Below are 18,871 nucleotides of genomic sequence, written 5' to 3' on the forward strand. Positions count from 1 at the left end.
TGCGAATATTATTTTTAAATATCTATATTTACATCATGTTTTTACTAACTATATTTGTGTTTCAATTATTAATTACGGTTATTATACGCTATTTGCATATTAGGCAATGGGCCTTGTGGACCTTCCTTTGGTCTCTATTAGGGCCTATGTTAAACGATTTTAAAAATAATTTTGGTTAATTTTTAGTGTTTTTGGCTTATTTTAATTTTTTTTGGAAGCCTTAATTTTTTAAAAACATATTGATTTGACATTACTTTTACCTTTTCGCCCAAGTATTACATTAGAAAAGAACATAATCAACCAAATTCATGTAAATATAACCTATACTTAATTCAAAATGACGTTATTTTAGTATTATAACAAGTAATTTGGTGATGAAATAAAAACCTTTTAAAAAACTCTTTAAAAGTAAAATCACTTAGGGGCAGCCAAATTCATTATAGAAGAATGAAAAATTATAAGATGTTCATACTTACAAAACCTTTTGTTATTGACACATAATTGCACTAGACAAGCGACCTACTTACCTTCTACTACAGCAGTTCTTCCAAAGCTTCTGGATAATTCTTCTGCTCGATGTCCATCATAGGAACTCCAATGCGCTTCAATTGTTGATGAAGGTTGTGGTTTACAACAAATAATCTAAGAGAGGCGCACTTACAAGCATAAAAAGCTATACTTTTTTCTTTAGTACATAAATAAAAATGCTTTTTGTTTTTTTTTTTCTCTTGAGATATTGCCTCTAATCCCTACAAAATTCGTGCTCCAAAAGCCCCTAAATAGACTTGAAAAAGCAGTCCTAAAATCATAAAGTAAGTTCCCAAAAGTTGCAGATTTGCAGGGCTCGTTCGTATGCACTGCAAACACACTACAGAGTACAGACGAGACATTCTGACCAAAACTCGTATGCAATCTCGTTCGGACGAGTTTGCAGCCGAGCCATTTTGTTCGGTCTTCTTTTCACGGCCCATTTCGACCCCATGGACGTTGGATTTGTTAAGCAGTGGACCCTGCCGGCGGACCACCACGCGTGGTTATTCGGATCCATCCTGGCCCGCATACTCGATCGCTTTTAGCTGTCGTTTGTTCTTTATTATCATGTCAGTCACTCAGTGTGACTGATGCCAATCTTTACTCGAGACAGCAATATCAATTAACTACTCCATCAATGCTATGCTATCTTCAAGTAGAGATATTCAAAGCAAGTAATGGGGCTTTGATATTTGCTCGGAGCAGCAGCAAATGTTATTAACTTCCTGGTCCCATATCCATAAAGCCAGTAACCAGATTGCTTTGGTGGCTTAATTTATGAAAAATCTGGGACATGAACGCCTCTAGGGACAAGTCACGCCTACTCTATTTCTTTCTAACAGCAAACACCGCGTTGTTCTCAGTATTTAATATCTTATTAAGCAAAGAAGCCACAAAGCTAAGTTATATTGGCGGACTACATGAATAATCTAAGAAAATGACATCAGTTCAAGAAAAATTGTAAGACCAATCCATATTATACACGAGCAATTTGTATAACGAATTAACCTCATAGCCCCGAGTGTTCCCATCCATTCCCCCTTTCATATATCAAATATATATTGATAGATACGATTATACGAAAAAATTAACGAGAAACAGAACAAAACTACTATTGCTACGGAAGCAACCTCTTGGAGAATGACAATGCTTCAGAAAAAAAAAATACAAATAAAAATAATAGTACACACAATATGGAACCAATCCTTGTTGTGCTATCTGGGTTGTTGGCCTTGCAGCAGAAAGAATCAAATTAGAAAGCGATGCGACATGGATTAATAGTAGGGAATTAGAGGAGGAGGAGGAGATGCATATGATACTCCTATAACAGGTGGAAGGGGCACGTTATTGAATGAGGGTGGTGGAGGTGAGTTTGAGAACTTGGTCGGCGGAGGATGGTGGAATGACGGTGGATGACGGCTTTGTTGTTTAGGAGGTGGGTGTGGGGACGGGGTGGGTGGTGATCCCGGAGTGATGCAACCGGATGGTGGCGAAGGAGGTGGGGGATGATGCAATGGCTCAGTCAGTGGAGGTGGAAATGGAGCTGTTGAATGTTCATTTGTTGGTGGAGGGGGTGGTGGCGATGGTGGAGTATAACTACGATGACTTGGCGGTGGTGGTGACGGGTAACTATAGTGATGACTGGGTGGTGGCGCTTCAGCCCACTGCTGAGGTGGTGGTGGTGGTGAAGCGTAACTATAGTGATGACTTGGTGGTGGGGCTTCACCCGACTGCTGAGGTGGTGGTGGTGGCGGCGGTGAAGTGTAACTATAGTGATGACTTGGTGGTGGGGCTTCAGCTGACTGCTGAGGAGGTGGAGGTGGTGAATGTTTAGGCACTGGGGGCACGTAGGTAACTGGAGGTGGTGGTGATGGTATATGTGTATTTGGTGACTCTCCACTAGGTGGGGGTGGTGTGAAGTGGTAATGACTCGATGGAGGTGAAGCATGGTAATGGCCGGATGGAGGTGGTGGTGTGTAAAGGTAATGACTTGGTGGCGGTGGTGGTGTCAAATGGTAACCACTCGACGGAGGCGTAGCCGGTGGTGAATGCACAACTGGTGGTGGTGGTGGTGGTGGGAGATGAGTCCTGGGTGATACCCTTTGACTGGGCGGCGGCGGTGAGTGGTAGGACTCTTTGGGAGGAGGTGTTGGTGAAAGATGTGGTGGTGGTGGTGGTGGAGAGTGTGATCTGCTGGAAGGCGAAGACTTTGATGTTGGGGGTGGCGGTGAAGGACCGACAAACGGCCTTGGCGAGTGAGCTCTACGTGGCGGTGGCGGTCCTGGAGCAGGAGATCTTTTCCCCGAATGCGGCGGTGGTGCTCTTGGTCTTGGTGCAGGCAGTGGGGAACCGCCGCCGCCGCATTTGAACTTGCTGCAGTCTACAGGGCGAGCAGCTTCTGAAGAACATTCCCTGGAGGATCGTTGATCAATCTTGCCAGGGATGCAGTTCTTGCCACCGTTGGCCACAACCCTTCCACCAGCTGAAATAGAGGCACACGCTGGAGCCTCCCCAGTGAAATAGTTGAAAGAGTAGGTGAAGTTTTGCAACCGAGGCAGCTGGCACACACTGGCGGGTATAACACCCGTGAAGCTGTTGTGGGCAACATCCAGCTGCTCCAGGCTCTTCATATTACCGATAGTTGAGGGCAGTGATCCTTGAAGATGATTGAAGCTCACATCAAACACCGTGAGATTCCTTAGAAGCCCGATCTCCGGAGGCAAACACCCAGTGAGATTGTCATTCAGGAGGATGATCTCGTTGAGAGTGTTGCCCATCTTCCCAATGCTGCCCGGTATGCAACCCCCGAGATCGTTGTTGGCAAAGACCAGCACCGAGACCGGAGAGTTGCCAAGGTTCTCTGGGATACCAAACCTGAACCTGTTATCGTTGAGGAAAATGGCATCGAGATCCTTGTCGAAGAGCTGGGAAGGCAAGGGGCCTTCGAACTCGTTGAATCGAAGATCCAAGAACTTGAGGGCGGGCAAGGACAATACCACCTTAGGGAACTTGCCCACGAAGCGGTTGTTGCTCAGGTCGAGCTCGTAGAGGAGCTTCATGCGGCGGAAAGTGTTGGGCACGACGCCGCAGAAACGGTTGGAGTTGAGGTGGAAGAGAGCGAGATCTGCGAGGAGACCGAGCTCCGGTGGAAGGTAGCCGGCAATATCAGCGTGGTTGAGGTCAATGCCAGCGACCACTGTGAGGGAGGCATTGGCACGAGATGGAGCACAGTAGACGCCCGTGTAGGAGCAGACGGCTGAGCCATTCCAGTTGGCTGTGAAGTTGAATGGGTCTGAGAAGATGGCTGATTTCCAAGCTTGGAGGCCAATGTAGGCCTGGCGAAGCCTTGGGTTCTCAAAGCTCAGGTTTGGATCTACAACCACAGCCAACTCATCATCTTCGTGGGTTGCAGAGCAGATCTGGAAGAGGAAGCCGGAGGAAGCTGAAGCGAGCAAGAAAAGAAGCAGAAAGAGTCTAGGACGAGGGGAAGACATGAGTGGTGGTGGTGGTGGTGGTGGTGGTGGTGGTGGTGGTGGTGCGGTGGACAATGGCAGAAAATCACATGGAGAAAGGTTTTTGTCTCACAAGAGATACGCTGTGATGGGTTTGGACAGTGTGCCCATCCCTTCTCCCCAAGCTTTCTTTATATATAGAAAGCCCCTTTTTTTTTTGGCCTTTTAGTTTACCTGTTAAATTTAACATTTGAGTTTACTACAATATTGCACTAGTACTGCTGTACTGGTGGGTAGTCGTTCCCGTGAATAATAGGAGGGACCGAGGGTGGCAATTTGAAAACTTTTTTTATGTCCTTGTTTGTCGTACATAAAATGAATAATGTCATGCTGGCACGTCTCTGAGATTTTTAGATTTAGAGAGAGAGAGAGAGAGAGAGAAAGTGGAAAGCGATGAAATGAAACACCAAAATGTGTTACGTTGATGAACGGACTTGAGTCTTTGACCCTTGACGACGTGTCAGTGACTGTCTTGTCGCACCGCCCCCGCACGTACAATTCAACTCGGACAGCTGAAATTTAACTGGATTCATGCACCTACAACCTTCTTTAAACCAAAAACGCAAGAACACATTATATATAGACTAAACCTTTATGTTTATTTAGGGGTTGGATGATATATTCTAAAATAAAAAATTTATATAACATATATAAAAGACTCCTCCCCTACAAAACAAAGTTTATTGAATTAATGTGACAAAGTAAATGCGCGAATGGTCTAAAGAGCTAAAAAGACAAATTATAAAGATTTTTGTTTTTGTTTTTATGACTTTGGGACTCTGTTTATTAAAAATTTTTTTAAAAAAAAAAAAGTGTTCTGATATAATATAAAAATGAAGATGATTTTGACTATTTTGTGTTTTATCCTTTAAATTATTTGTTAATAATTTTGTTTTAAAAACAGAAAAAAAAAAATTAAAAAAAAAAAGAAAAAAGAAAAAGGAATAGTTTGTATATATATAACCCTAAAAAAAAAAAAAAAAAAAAAAAAAAAAAAAAAAAAAGTCAGTGAATCATGATGTATCATCCCTTTTTTAAGTAAGTATGAACTGCCCTGTCTCGTCACCTGCTTAAGAATAAGAATGGGGCCTTTTAAGTTTTAACTTTCCCTTTCCAAGCAATGAAAACTTATGCAAATAGAGAAGTTTTTTTTTTTTTTGTTCTTTTGTTGCCAGGAAGGCATGGGACCCACTTATACTCTGTCTGCACGATCTTCCAAGACCTTTTCAAATGCGAATCTTTTTTCAAATTAAAAATCTAAATTCCAACCTAAGACGCGGAGTCCGAATTATTACTAATAATCTACTTCCATAATTTCTTTTTTTAAATGAATAATATAGTTGGATAAGAAGGACAAGCGTCACCTACTCACCTCTGTTTGTTTGGTCATCGACGACAATATGCCCTCCGATCAATTCCGGAGAGTCGGAGACAAGCGATCCGGTGAGGTTAGACTTAGAGATCACACACATCATCGAAAAGATTCTCCTTTTTTAACTTTTTGTAATTTTCCAATTTTATCTATAGTAATAGACAAACTTTAAAATAAAATTAAAAAAAAAAAATTACAGATAACTCTCAAACTACCGCCTAATAATAATGTTCTTCTAAAATTTTCAATTGGGTCCTTCAAACTATCAAAAAATTATTAATGTCCCAATAACAAAAAAAAAATAATGTTTTCTACATAACAAATATACATACTTTTGTACAATAATGCTGGAACTTCTTTTCTCATCAAACTAACGCTAAGCAATACTACCCCTTGAATCACAACATTGAAAGAAGGGTTAAATATCTTATTGGTATCTGAGCTTTCAACTTTTTTAAATTTAGTACCGGACTTTTCATTTGTTTCATAAGTGGCACATGGTTTAGGGTAAAAATCATTTTGGTACTTCTGTTACATTTTTCGTCCAAATATTAATAGTCTACTACGTGTCAACCGCTGACATATGGCCAAATATTTGGCCACCATGGAGGGGCCACCTCTCTTCATTATTTTCTTTTTCAAATTTTTTTTAAATATTATTTTATTTTTTTTAATTTATTTTTATTTTTTATATATATATAATGCTACATGTCAAAGTAGCATTTTTTTTATTATTTTTTTTATAATTTTTTTTATAAAAAATTTAACAGATGTATCAAAGTAGTTTTTACCCGTAAACTCGGATACTACCTCTGAAACAAATAAAAATTCAAGTACTAAATTCAAAAACACTAAAAACTCATGAACCAATAAAGTATTTAACCCTCTAAAGAATTCAATGATGTTTGGACACTTTGGGCAACCCTTAAAACGAGTAGGTCCCATCATCATGCCCCACAAGAACTACCAAAGAAAACCCCATCTCAGAGCAAAAAGATTGCACTGCATCAACCACACGCTTATGTCCCTCGAGTTGAGCAAGAAGATTGCACTGCATCAACTGTGCTAACCCATGCTGCAAGCCCCTCATTCGGCCACAGTTGAGTCCACCATTCCATCGTTACAAGATTGTCAAACCCCTAGTGTGCCCAATCATGAGCTGCGATAGTTGCAACCCTCTGCTTATTGGTAGCTGCATAATACTGATCGTCGTAGAGCAAAGCTATTTCATGGTATGTCACTAAACCATAAATTCCCCATGGCCCCAGCAACAAAATTAGGGATTGCAATAGGAAGGCATGACAAAACCATTCTTTGTACAATTCAAGAGTTATGACAGCAACCGTCAATGCGAAGTTCCCTTGATTTGCCTTACTAACCTGACAGTATACTTGAACTTTGACCCCATCAAATGTACAATCTTCCACAATCAAACAAATTGTTGCTCTACGATGATCAGTATACGAAGTCCCCGATATTACATTGAATGATCCTTATAAATTGTTGCTGTCTTAAAGAAAGATGGAGGATAAACTAACAAACAAGAAAGATAATTTATGTTTGCTAATGTGTTTCGTAGAGTATTTTCTTTTTTCTTTTCTGTTCTTTTTTTTTTAAAATGTTCTGATGTGACATAAAAGTGATTTTTTTTAAATATATATATATTTTGTGTTTGAATTGTTTATTAATGTTTTTATTTTAAAAAGAGAAAACAAAAGTTTTAACAAACATAGCCCCAGTTTTATTTTATAATTTTTAAAGAAAACTTATTATTGTTACTTAATTTAGTTAATTAATGTCAATTAGATTATTTTCGACTTGATAATTAAGGTTTATGGAGCCTATAAATTAGCCATAAAATGAAAAGGATAATGCTACTCTTTACACAAATTTATCATATTTATAGAAACCGCACCCGCTTGTACACCTCTAAGTAAAAAAAGACCAGTTATCGGTGTGACTAGCAATTCCCATAGGCAATCTCTATGTGCAAGATTTCAATGGAAACGAGGAAAAATTTCACGAATTATTTAGAATTTCACGGAAAAATTGCAAAGATGTTCAATGAGAAGTTGGTTCAGCTATTCACAAATTCATGAATCCAAACTTGACGACTCACAAGAAAGGGCCCCAAAATCACTAATTTCGCCACTTGACTGACTACAAATGTGTCAACTCTTCTTGGCAAGCCGGGGGAGACTGATCCAGTCTTTGTGCTACTTCATTGCTAAAGATGCTCATTCATCTTGTACGTGATGTCAATACATTTTGTGCTCGTATGGCTTACAAACAACTAAAACTTTCTGCGTCTAATCCCAGAAGGATATCCTTCCTATACAAATGCATCTGGAGGGGCTTCTTCTGGAATCTGGGGGAAAATAAAATAAAAGAAAAATCAGTTACACAGCTACACTACAAAAGTGTCTTCCAATTGAGGCCCCAACTGCAAAATAATCAATCACTTTTCTTTTTTTTTTTGGCAGTTTCACAATCACATGTTATTTGAGTAAACAACAATTGACATTACAGGTCGCAGAAAAAGTTGTCCTGATTACTTTATAGTGAGTTCTTTGCTACTCTAAGCTATTATTGTAATTATTATGTGAAGGATCGTTATTTCATCAGTAAAATGGCCACACCAGTTTTTTAGTACATTGCTGCACATGTAGAATAAGGTGATCCATAAATTCCCATCACTGACAAAACCATCATGTAATTGCAAGTCTTGCCTACAGTTAGTACAGTATATAGCACAAATTGAATCCTTTTACCTCTCCAGGATTCCATTTCTCTTTTAACCAAATATTCAAGTCCCCAGAAACATTCTCTGTTTGCAAATTATTCCTGCAGAATTCAGAAGCAAAGCCAAATATAAATATGAGCATATGGCAGTGTTTAAACTCAAACAAAACAAATTATTAACTTTTAATTGCAAATTATACTCGGAGAAATAAAATTAATAACTGATTTTATTCAAGTTAGATATAGCAAAAGACTACGACAAATGTCATAAAGAAAGTGCATCAAAGCACTGAGGAAAGACACGATGACCTCAATTTTATTGGTTTTTTTATTTTTATTTTTTATTTTTATTTTTTAAAAATAATATATATGTTATGATATAAGTGGCCATACATGAAGCTATAAAGATCAAATAGTTTCAAGCCAGTCCAAGTATGTTGTTTGATTCAAGCGTTTTGAGTATATTAATGAATTAAATAGAGGTTACAGATGCATCATTTAATATTTTCAAACCTTCCAGCTAATTTAATAAAATATAACTACAAAAGGGGGGAAAAGGGCTATAACTAAGACTTTCTGGTTTACTAAGACTTCCTTCTATTTGCTTAGAAATAATCTTATTAGTCTCTCAACAAACTTACACCAACTGAACATCTGTGCTTGCTGGTCCACCTGCACTAACGTTAAGCCCATTTGGCAGGATGGGCAAGTGGTTACTAGTTGAAATGGAAATTTGAGCAGGTGCCGCTGGAGGAGAAAATGTAATGGAACTTCCAAATGTCTGAGAAGGAATTTGGGTGCTAAACGACCCTGCCATATCACAACATCATCAGAAGCACTACAAAAACATCTAAAGGAGTAATGCAGGAAAGGAGACCTTCAACTACTGTACCTTCACTTCTAAAAGGAAAATTGTTTGCTCCAAATTGACTAGATGTCTGGCTAGAATTTGGGTTAGCACTTAGTTTCCCAAATGCATTGTCTGATGGTGTAGAGGGCCTGAAAAGATTTGCTCAAGTTTTTAAGAGCCCAACAGCGATAAAAGAACCGGATTTCCAGAAATTCGTATGACCCTTCAGTAGGATCAGTAACCAAAGCTGTTCTGTATATCAACAAAAACTATGATTTCTGAGATAACCACAAAGACTTTAATAATTGATTCTTACCTTATTCCAAAACCCATATTCTGTGATGCACCTAGTTGACTAAAGCTCGAGACTGAAGGAGGGTCAGTATTTTGGGCAGTCAGCGGTAATGCATTTGGTCTGGCCCCAGAAAATGGGATTTGGCTGGCAAGAGTTGAGTTTGGTGGAACTGCATATGGCTTATGGAGGAGATTATCAAACTCTACTAACTTGGAGCTGAGTAAATTCCTCTCTCTCTCAACCTGCAGAAAATGTAATTATTTGCTCAGTAAAGAAAGCAATGCTTCCAGTTCTCCCAATATTACCTTTTGTATTTTTACTGTTTTGAGCTTTTCATAAAGGACACAAACTTCAGAATGAGAATATAAGACGCATTCACCCTTTCACAAATTGAATTTCCTCTAAATAGGAAAAAGCATGTATGGTCGAAGAAAAGCCTCGTGTGGGTGTTAGAGCATTGAGAGGACCTTTCTTGCATGCATTAAAGTGAGAACTTCGGCTTTGGAATCAAAACATACCGATCCATTTGAGTCCCAGTCAAAATATTCTTGAGTGATTTGCTTAATGCTAGTTAGTCTAAACATTTTAAAGTTTGCATTTATGTTAACATTAAATATGATAGTTCACATCTCAATAAACTTACAGCTAACCCGGAAAGGAGGTAAATAACTGTTCCTGTGTTTCCTTTCAAAACTATGTTTATTACTTTCTAGTCAGTGATTTATTGGACTTATATTTTCATCTCTAAAAGATGTTAACAAAGTAAAACTTCCCAAAAAAATGATATCTCAATTAATTATAAAAATAATAAATAATAAATAATAAAAAAACAAAAAACAAAAAACAAAAAAAGCAAAGCAAAGTCCTTCATTTTAAAATTCCCAAAACAAATCAATGTAAACTTGACACATTGTAATACAAAGCAACAGCTAAACAAATATATTCCCAACTTTTCAAGTTTCAGTAACTTAACAAACTCAGCATATCCTCCTCCTAAAATAGTTGGTAGAAGTTTTGAGAGTTGAATTGAAAGAAGCATGCACAAGGTGAATTTCATGTATCAAACAAATATAAAAGTTAAAACATCCTGGGAATGTTTATAAACGTGCACTTGCAGAAGAGTAAAATGTGGAATGTCAGGTTTTCTCACTATTGACTGAAAGCTCAACCCACGTCTAGCATCATCATATGCTACTGCCCGCAATTCTTCACAGCTAATATCACCAACAATTTCACAAGGTAAACTGCAAACAGAAGAATTCCAAACTAAGGCCACAGTTGGGTTTTCATCCTCATCAAGAGACGGTCAGAATATAGTAGACTTGATAGTAGTTCAAAGAAATATGTAAAATAGAAAACCAAATTGCTTATTCCATCCTGTGAAAAATTTATGATTATTAGTTTTTTTTTTTTTTTTGAGACATTGCTCATGGTATAATAATTTAAATAGTAAGAAATTCTAGAATTATCTGTTCTACCACTGAACTATTTTAGATGAACCATGACAACAAATATACTTCCACCTCTCTAAAATGCCTAGTTTTTTTCCCAATTTCTATATACAATGGAGGCTTCGTTATGTGAGTCCAAGAATGCCCACAGAATGGCTAAATGATAATGCAAAAAGACAAATGATATTCAACTTTGAAGCTGTCCAAAGCCAAGTAGGAAAACAGAAAACTTGTCTGCGAGACGATTTGCTCCATTTTGGGAAGTTACGGTGAAAGGGACTAATCAAATCACACTTCCTGAACCAGCAAGCCATTCACCAAGGGTGGTTTTACCACTAATCATCTCCACCAACACTTTGATAAGGTTCCTTATTTTTCTCTCTCTATTTTTTCTTCACGAGTGAAAGTGTGAAACAAATCCATTAAAGAAAGCTTGCAGCACAGACCCTGATTAGTGCTCACAACCAAAGTTGTTAAGAAAACTGATAGTAGTTCTTCAAAATTCCTAAGAATAACCCCACAAAAAGTAATCTAGTATATCATTTTTCAAAATTTACAGCAGTTCCTATTAGATTTAAATGACAAAAGATTGATGGCAGCAACTGTGCTTGATTTGGTTATTGAGACATACTTTTTAGAATGAGCATAGCACGTGAGCTTCCAAAGTGGTCTTTCATGCTCAAAATCTTCAGCAATTTGGCGTCTGCAAGTCTCAGGGTCTGTGCATCTTCAAGTACATCAATTTACATTGGATCAGGTAAACCGTTTAAGTCATGAAGAAGAACTAATGCTGAGATATAGGGCTACAGATAAAGAAAAGCATAACTTGTAGACAAGTACTAACTTATGATTTGCAGCTTGAGTCTGATTATCAGATTGTCGTGAAGCACCACCAGTAGGTGTGGAGGTGGACCGAGTCCATGTGTTTGGAAAGGGCTGCCCACAAGTAAATTATTATCAACAAGCATAAAACGACAAAAATCTATTCTCGGTAACAATAGATGCACTGGAACCATCTGGAGCATGTTAACTCTAAACTTTTGGAAAAAATCATGTCATCCTTCAATTGGTTACATTCTTAATGACTTAGATGCCCATGTAACAATATAGAATACCTTTCTTTTGGCATAAAAGTAAAGATTTAGGAAGGGAAAGAACCTTAGATTGGTTCTGTTTTGATCCAAAATCTGTGTCCCGTTTTGAAGCAGAGCTGTTCTGAACACCAAAACCAAAAGGATTGGGCTTCTGCTGTGGTTGTGAGCCAATTTGTCTCTCAAATCCAAAAGGATTTGGCTTTTGCTGTTGATTTGAGCCTCCAAAGACATTAGATTTTGGGTGTTGCTGAGTCACGTGAAGATATCTACACGCTTCACCATATCGACAGCTGAAAGAGGTAAGGAAAAGAATTAAAAAATTGAAAATCATGGAATGAGCAAGTACACAAGAAGAAAAGTCCATATCTAAGCTGAAATTAACATCTAATGCATAATTTAAGTTTGCAGACAACATTCAACGACAGGGAGAAAAAAAAAAAAAAAAAAAAATGAAAGTGGACATGCCACATGATTTTTATTTTTATTTTTTTTTATGAGTAGTTGAAATTTTATTAAAAGCGAAGCATTATTCAAGTACACATGGAGTATACATAAGAAACACCTAGATAGGAAGAGAAAAAAGAACAAGAAAATTATGAAAACTAAGTTCTCAGGGAGCTACAACCGCAGTTGCTAAGTATAAAGAGTAAAAAAAATAAAAGGACTCAAGCTCCGCCATCACGGTCCTCAAAACTTCTGTTATTTCTAGCCCTTCAAAAACATCACAAGAGGCAAGAATGAATCATCTTTCACACAGTAGCACTTCAAATTCACCAGTCCACCAAATAGCAAACAAGTCAACTACTAGGCATCACCCAAGACAGCCCAAAACGAGTGAAAAAGGCACCCATAAGGCGCAAGCAACTTCAAAATGGAGGAAAAGATGATCCACAGACTCTTCATTCCTCTTGCACACACAATGTCTATCAATTACAATGATATGCCGCTTCCTAAGATTGTCCACAGTAAGGATCTTCTCCAGAGTTGCCGACTAAAAAAAAAAGTCCTTCCTCAAAGGCAAATACTCTTCCAAGAGAAAAGAGTGACATCGTTACAAGAAAAGACACGGTAGAAGGAGCTAACAGCAAATAACCCTTTTCTGGAGGGGAACCACCAAAGCTTGTCTTCATCATCTCGTCTCACTCTGAGTACAACAAATTAAAGAACGAAGCAAAGACATTCACCTCCCAATCATGAGCCACTCTAATAAAGCTTACATTTCATTGAATTGAGTCACCAGAAAACTCCAATTGAGCCGCTACTAAAGCATCCTCGACACAAGCAATGCCATATAAATCTGGAAAGGCTTCCTTTAGGGCCTTGTCCCCACACCACGGATCATGCCAGAATCTAACATTGGTCCCATCTTCTTTTTCTTTTCTTTTTTATAAGTAAAATTAGTCTTATTGAAAGCGTAAAGCGCCCCTAAGTACACCGAAAGTATACGAAATGAAACACCTAACTAGGAAGAAAAAAATGAACAAGGAAATCGACAAAACTAGCCAACAATAGGGACAAAAAAAACCACCGTCTAAAGATACAGAGTATGAAAGATCGAAACTAAAATATCCTCAATGGAACTCTCCAAATCCTCGAAACACCTAAGATTTCTTTCTTTCCAAACACACCAAAAAATGCAGATTGGCACCATCTTCCAAATTACAACACTTCTCGGCCTTCCAAAATTCCATCAACATGCAAATAAGTTTATAACTCTTCTAGGCATAACCCAAGACATACCAAATCGATTAAAGAGAAAATTTCACAAAGTAGAAGCCAAATCACAGTGAAGAAGAACGTGGTCCACTGATTCCTCATTTCTCTTGCACAAGCAGCATCTGTTCATTATGATAACATGGCTCTCCCTGAGATTATCCATTATAAGGATCTTGCCTAGAGCCGTCGACCACGCAAAAAAAGCCACCATCGAAGGGGCCTAAGTCCGCCAATCACTCTTCAATGGAACTCTCCAAATCCTCGAAACACCTAAGATTTCTTTCTTTCCAAACACACCAAAAAATGCAGATTGGCACCATCTTCCAAATTACAACACTTCTCGGCCTTCCAAAATTCCATCAACATGCAAATAAGTTTATAACTCTTCTAGGCATAACCCAAGACATACCAAATCGATTAAAGAGAAAATTTCACAAAGTAGAAGCCAAATCACAGTGAAGAAGAACGTGGTCCACTGATTCCTCATTTCTCTTGCACAAGCAGCATCTGTTCATTATGATAACATGGCTCTCCCTGAGATTATCCATTATAAGGATCTTGCCTAGAGCCGTCGACCACGCAAAAAAAGCCACCATCGAAGGGGCCTAAGTCCGCCAATCACTCTTCAAAAGGAAGCGACTACCTTCAGAGCAAGCCAAGGAACTAAAGAAGGACTTGACCTTGAACATGCCTCTCTTGGAAGAGACCCACCAAAGCCTATCTACACAATCTCTACTCACAATGGCTGAGTGCAACACCTAGAAGAAGGAAGCAAAAACATCCACTTTCCAATCATGCGCCTCTCTAACAAAGCTCACGTTCCACTAAGTAGAACCACCCAAAATCTCCATATTATCCGCAACTGAGGCATCCTTCGCACGAGCAATACCGAAGAGAACAAGAAACGCTTCCTTCAAAAACGTATTCCCGCACCACAGATCATGCCAAAATTTTGTCCTAACCCCATCCCCCACATCAAATCTAACAAAACCAGATAAAGTCTCCAACCCTTTCCTGATGTTCTTTCACAACCCCACTCCAAAGGCACCTACAAGCTCAAGGGAGCATCACTCGCACAACAAACCGCCAAACTTAGAGTCCACTGCAACTCTCCACCAAGCATCTCTCTTAATCCCAAATCGCCACAACCATTTACCTAACAGAGCGCGGTTGAACATCACCAAGTTCCTAATACCTAGCCCTATCTGTGAAATTGGGGAACAAACCTTAGACCAACTCATCAAGTGATATTTGAACTTTTCACCAATCTCACCCCATAGAAAATCCCTTTGTAACTTCTCAATGTGAGCAACAACACTCCCCGAGAGAGGGAATAATGACAAATAATAAGTAGGTAAATTGGCGAGGGTACTCTTAATAAGAGTGACTCTACCACCTTTAGAAAGGCATAACCTTTTTCAACTGGCCAATTGATGCTATATCTTCTCAATAACACCGTCCCAAATATGAGTAGACTTATAGGAGGCCCCCAAAAGAAGACCAAAATACTTCACCGGCAAAGTGGCAACCCCAAACCCTAGGATTCTGGCTAACCTTCCCACTTGATCTACATTCCCCACGGGAATTAAATTTGACTTAGCCAAATTAACCTTCAAGCTCGACACAGCTTTAAATAGAAGGAAGAGACTCCGCAAATAATGCACTGAGAATAACAAGCACTGCAAAAAATCAATGTATCATTGGCAAATAGAAGATGAGCAAAAGTAGCATTACCAACTTTGAAACCTTCCAGCAAACCCCCACTAACCACTGCAGAAATCATACGGCTCAGAGCCTCCATCACAAAAACAAACAATAGAGGTGACAGAGGATCCCCTTGTCTCGGCCCATGAAAACTACTAAAAAAACCATTAGGAAAGCCATTGACTAACACCGAAAACCACACTGAAGAAATACAATGAGCTATCCACGAGCACCAGTTTCCCCCAAAGCTACACGTCCTCAGCATATACAAAAGAAAATCCCAATTTACATGATCGTATGCTTTCTCCAAATCCATTTTACAGATGACGTCTGGCTCAACCAAATCTTAATCTACTATCAAGGCATTCATTGGCAATAAGGATCGGATCAAGGATCTGCCTACCCATGATGAAGGCACTCTGAGATTTGGATATGACCTTCTCCAAAACCGACTTCAATCTATTTGCTAGAACTTTAGCAATAATCTTGTAAATTCCTCCCACAAGACTGATAGGTCAAAAGTCTTTGAGGGAATTAGCACCTAGAATCTTTGGAATAAGCAAAATGAACAAAACATTAAGGCTCTTTTCAAATAAACCTCCAGCATGAAAGTCATAAAACACCCTCATAATATCCAAACTCAAAACATCCCAGAACGCTTGGAGAAAGCCATAGAAAAACCGTCAGGACCCAACGCCTTATCGCCAATCATAGCTGACACTACCTTTCTAACATCTTCCTCCTTGAAAGCTCTCTCCAACAAGCTGGCCTCAGATTCCAAAATAGAATCAAAGGAAATATCATTCACCATAGGCCTCCACCTACACAACTCAAAAAAGAGCTTTTGATAGAACTTTACAACATGCTCGCCTATTTCTGTCTGATTAGAAGGAGTGTTGCCAATCAATAAAGAATCCATTGAGTTGTGCCTTCTATTTGAATTGGCTATGGAATGGAAGAATTTAGTACATTTATCCCCTTCCTTTAATCACATCACCCTCAATTTCTGCCTCCCACTCACCTCCTCCAAAAGAGAACACCTCTCTAACTCTCTGACAACCTCTGTCTTCTTTAGTAGCTCCTCCTCAACTAAAGCCCTACTACCTCCAACAGCATCATAAGCCTGAAGATCTTTAAAAAAGCTTCCTCTTGTTCCTCTCTACATTACCAAATACCTATTCATTCCATTTCTTCAAATCTTGTTTCAAAGCTTTGAGCTTGCAACAAGCTAAAACAAAACAAGGTGTACCTTGAAACGAACAAGAATCCCACCAATGTTTCACCAGCCCCACAAAACCCTCTGCCTTAAGTCACATGTTCTCAAATTTGAAAGGTCTGCTTCCCCTAGAAACATCACCACAATCAAGAAGGATTGGAAAGTGGTCCGAATAGAGGCAAGAAAGCCTCTTCTGAGAAACCACAGGAAACTGAGCTTCTCAATCTGGGGAGACAAGAAAACGATCAATCCTAGACCATACAGATCATGAGAGAGCAACCAAGTAAAAGAGCCCCCAGCAAGAGAAAGATCCATGAGACCCTGATCAGAGACAAAATCAGATAAGTTCCTTGTAGCAAAACAAAGACGAACCCACAAGATCTTTCACTAGGGAACCGAGTTACATTGAAATCACCCCCTATGCACCACGGCATGTTCCACCAACTTATAATGCCAGCCAGCTCATCCCAAAGCAATCTTCTATCATTACCAGAATTCGGACCCATAAACACCTGCAAAAGCCCAGACGAATCGATCCACAACATTCCTAAAGGAGACTACGAGGGTGAAATCCCCCATACACACATCTACCTTCTCCACCACCCTTTTATCCCACGTGATCAGGATGCCCCCTAAGGCCCCACCGGAGTCCAAACAACACTAGTCCACATGATTGAAACCACATAAGCTGTGCATAAAACTACGCGACAAACCATGAACCTTGGTTTCTTGGAAGTAGATATATCCACCTTCCATTCTCTGAGCAAGTTACTAATCCTTATGCGTTTGCTTTTCTTGTTCAGCCCCCTCACATTCCAGGATAGAATCCTCGGCTTCATAACATAACTGGATGACCCCTCGCCTTCCTTTTACCACGGTTTGAGCAAGAACCTCTAGCATCATAGTTAACAGAACTCTCCATATTCTTGACCTCCCTTTTACCCTTTGTGTCACCACTCAACAAGGCTCCCAACTCTTCACTACGACGTTCCTCTTCAAGAAAAGTCAAGAGGGCCAACAATTGCAGCTTATGACCCACGTACAAGATCCCTACAATGGGATAAATCTCATTTGCACACTGAATGACCCAATCAAAGTACTCCGATAGACCCCCCAAGGTTGGAGAATAGGTATTGAGAGGAGGCACCCTACCAATACCAGCTTCACCGTCCATCTCAGCCGTATCACACAATTCCCCCCGACTGCCTGCTACTTTAATAGGCTAGTCACCTTCCTGAAACACAACCAAATCTGAACACCCGAAAGGTTGGATGTTGGAAGACCCATCATCAACCCTTGCCTGCAAAGAATGAGAACACTGAAGGTGATTTATCGGCAACCCCAACCCAATCATCCCAGAGACAGCTGAATCTAGTACTAAATTTCCCCACCGAGCATAAGACCCACCACCGGCACTCTCTTAGCAGGGACTAAGAGGTCACGACACCCGATCTCTAACTTGGACCACCAAAGGAAGCAGATCCTCAACCACCGTCAACACCTAAGGTAAGACTGCAAGAGCGGCTAGTATGACTAGAAAATATCCCCCAACCCTCCTGATATTCTTCCAAACGCCCACCCCATATGAACCAACAGGCTAAATAGAACACCACCCACCCCACGAACATTCCACGTGATAATAAATGCAAAACTGAACACATAAACCTTGCGGCAGAAACAAGAACAAAGTATCAGGCAATATAGTAGGCCCAGCAGCAAGACAGTATGAATAAGAGGAAACATTCTTATTCTTATTGATTATGGAAATTAATTGACTTCTCACAAAAATTTAAGCGTAACAAAAAGAATAAGAGGGGAAGAAAAAAAAATCCCTCCAAATAATAACAATAGATGATGGGTAGAGAAACGATAAAGAAAACAATTCGATAGGAGCTAGCTAGTAAAGATTCAACGATAAATTACCTCACTATATTTAACAGGAGGGATGTAAGGGATATAATATAGCGGGTCTTTAATGGGGTTTAATTATGAGTTAAGATTTGTGTGTTAACGAATAGATTCAGAAGGAAGAATTAAAATCTGCTATTAAATTCAACATGGAGAACAAATTCAGAAAACAAAAGGTTCCTTCATTCATGTCTAGATATATGAATAGCTATAAAATAGACGATGTAGGGAAGCAAAAAAGAGAGAGAAGAGTAGAAGAAAACTAAACGGTGTTTCAGTTAAAGCAAACAAACAGAAGAAATATACAAAAAGAAGTCGATAAAAATGAGTACTCACTGGCCACGCTGAAAGTTTCTGCAGGGTTCTTTCTTATTATACTGCATCTTCTCCTCTCCTCTCTTTACTTCTCTGGAGAGAGAGAGAGAGAGAGCCGAGAGGGAAAGAAATAGAGATGCGATCCCTTTTGTAAAAGTGGGGTGA

General features: G+C 39.2%; 2 protein-coding genes across 2 annotated transcripts; both read right to left on the minus strand.

Annotated features, from left to right (window-relative positions):
- Nucleotides 1-1,478: 1,478 nt before the first annotated feature.
- Nucleotides 1,479-4,156, minus strand: LOC133870387 (leucine-rich repeat extensin-like protein 2). Its single transcript, XM_062307496.1, has one exon. The coding sequence runs from the start codon at nucleotides 4,023-4,025 to the stop codon at nucleotides 1,806-1,808; it is 2,220 nt and encodes a 739-aa protein (XP_062163480.1). The 5' UTR covers nucleotides 4,026-4,156; the 3' UTR covers nucleotides 1,479-1,805.
- A 3,260-nt stretch (nucleotides 4,157-7,416) lies between these two features.
- On the minus strand, nucleotides 7,417-18,871 carry LOC133871183 (zinc finger CCCH domain-containing protein 46). Its single transcript, XM_062308575.1, has 10 exons — nucleotides 18,728-18,871; nucleotides 11,912-12,137; nucleotides 11,598-11,689; nucleotides 11,385-11,480; nucleotides 10,453-10,546; nucleotides 9,324-9,544; nucleotides 9,050-9,156; nucleotides 8,799-8,967; nucleotides 8,187-8,259; nucleotides 7,417-7,783 (listed from the first exon to the last, which is right to left on the minus strand). The coding sequence occupies exons 1-10, from the start codon at nucleotides 18,772-18,774 to the stop codon at nucleotides 7,748-7,750; spliced, it is 1,161 nt and encodes a 386-aa protein (XP_062164559.1). The 5' UTR covers nucleotides 18,775-18,871; the 3' UTR covers nucleotides 7,417-7,747.

This window comes from Alnus glutinosa, chromosome 6 (genome assembly GCF_958979055.1).
Source record: "Alnus glutinosa chromosome 6, dhAlnGlut1.1, whole genome shotgun sequence".
NCBI classification, from domain to species: Eukaryota; Viridiplantae; Streptophyta; class Magnoliopsida; order Fagales; family Betulaceae; genus Alnus; species Alnus glutinosa.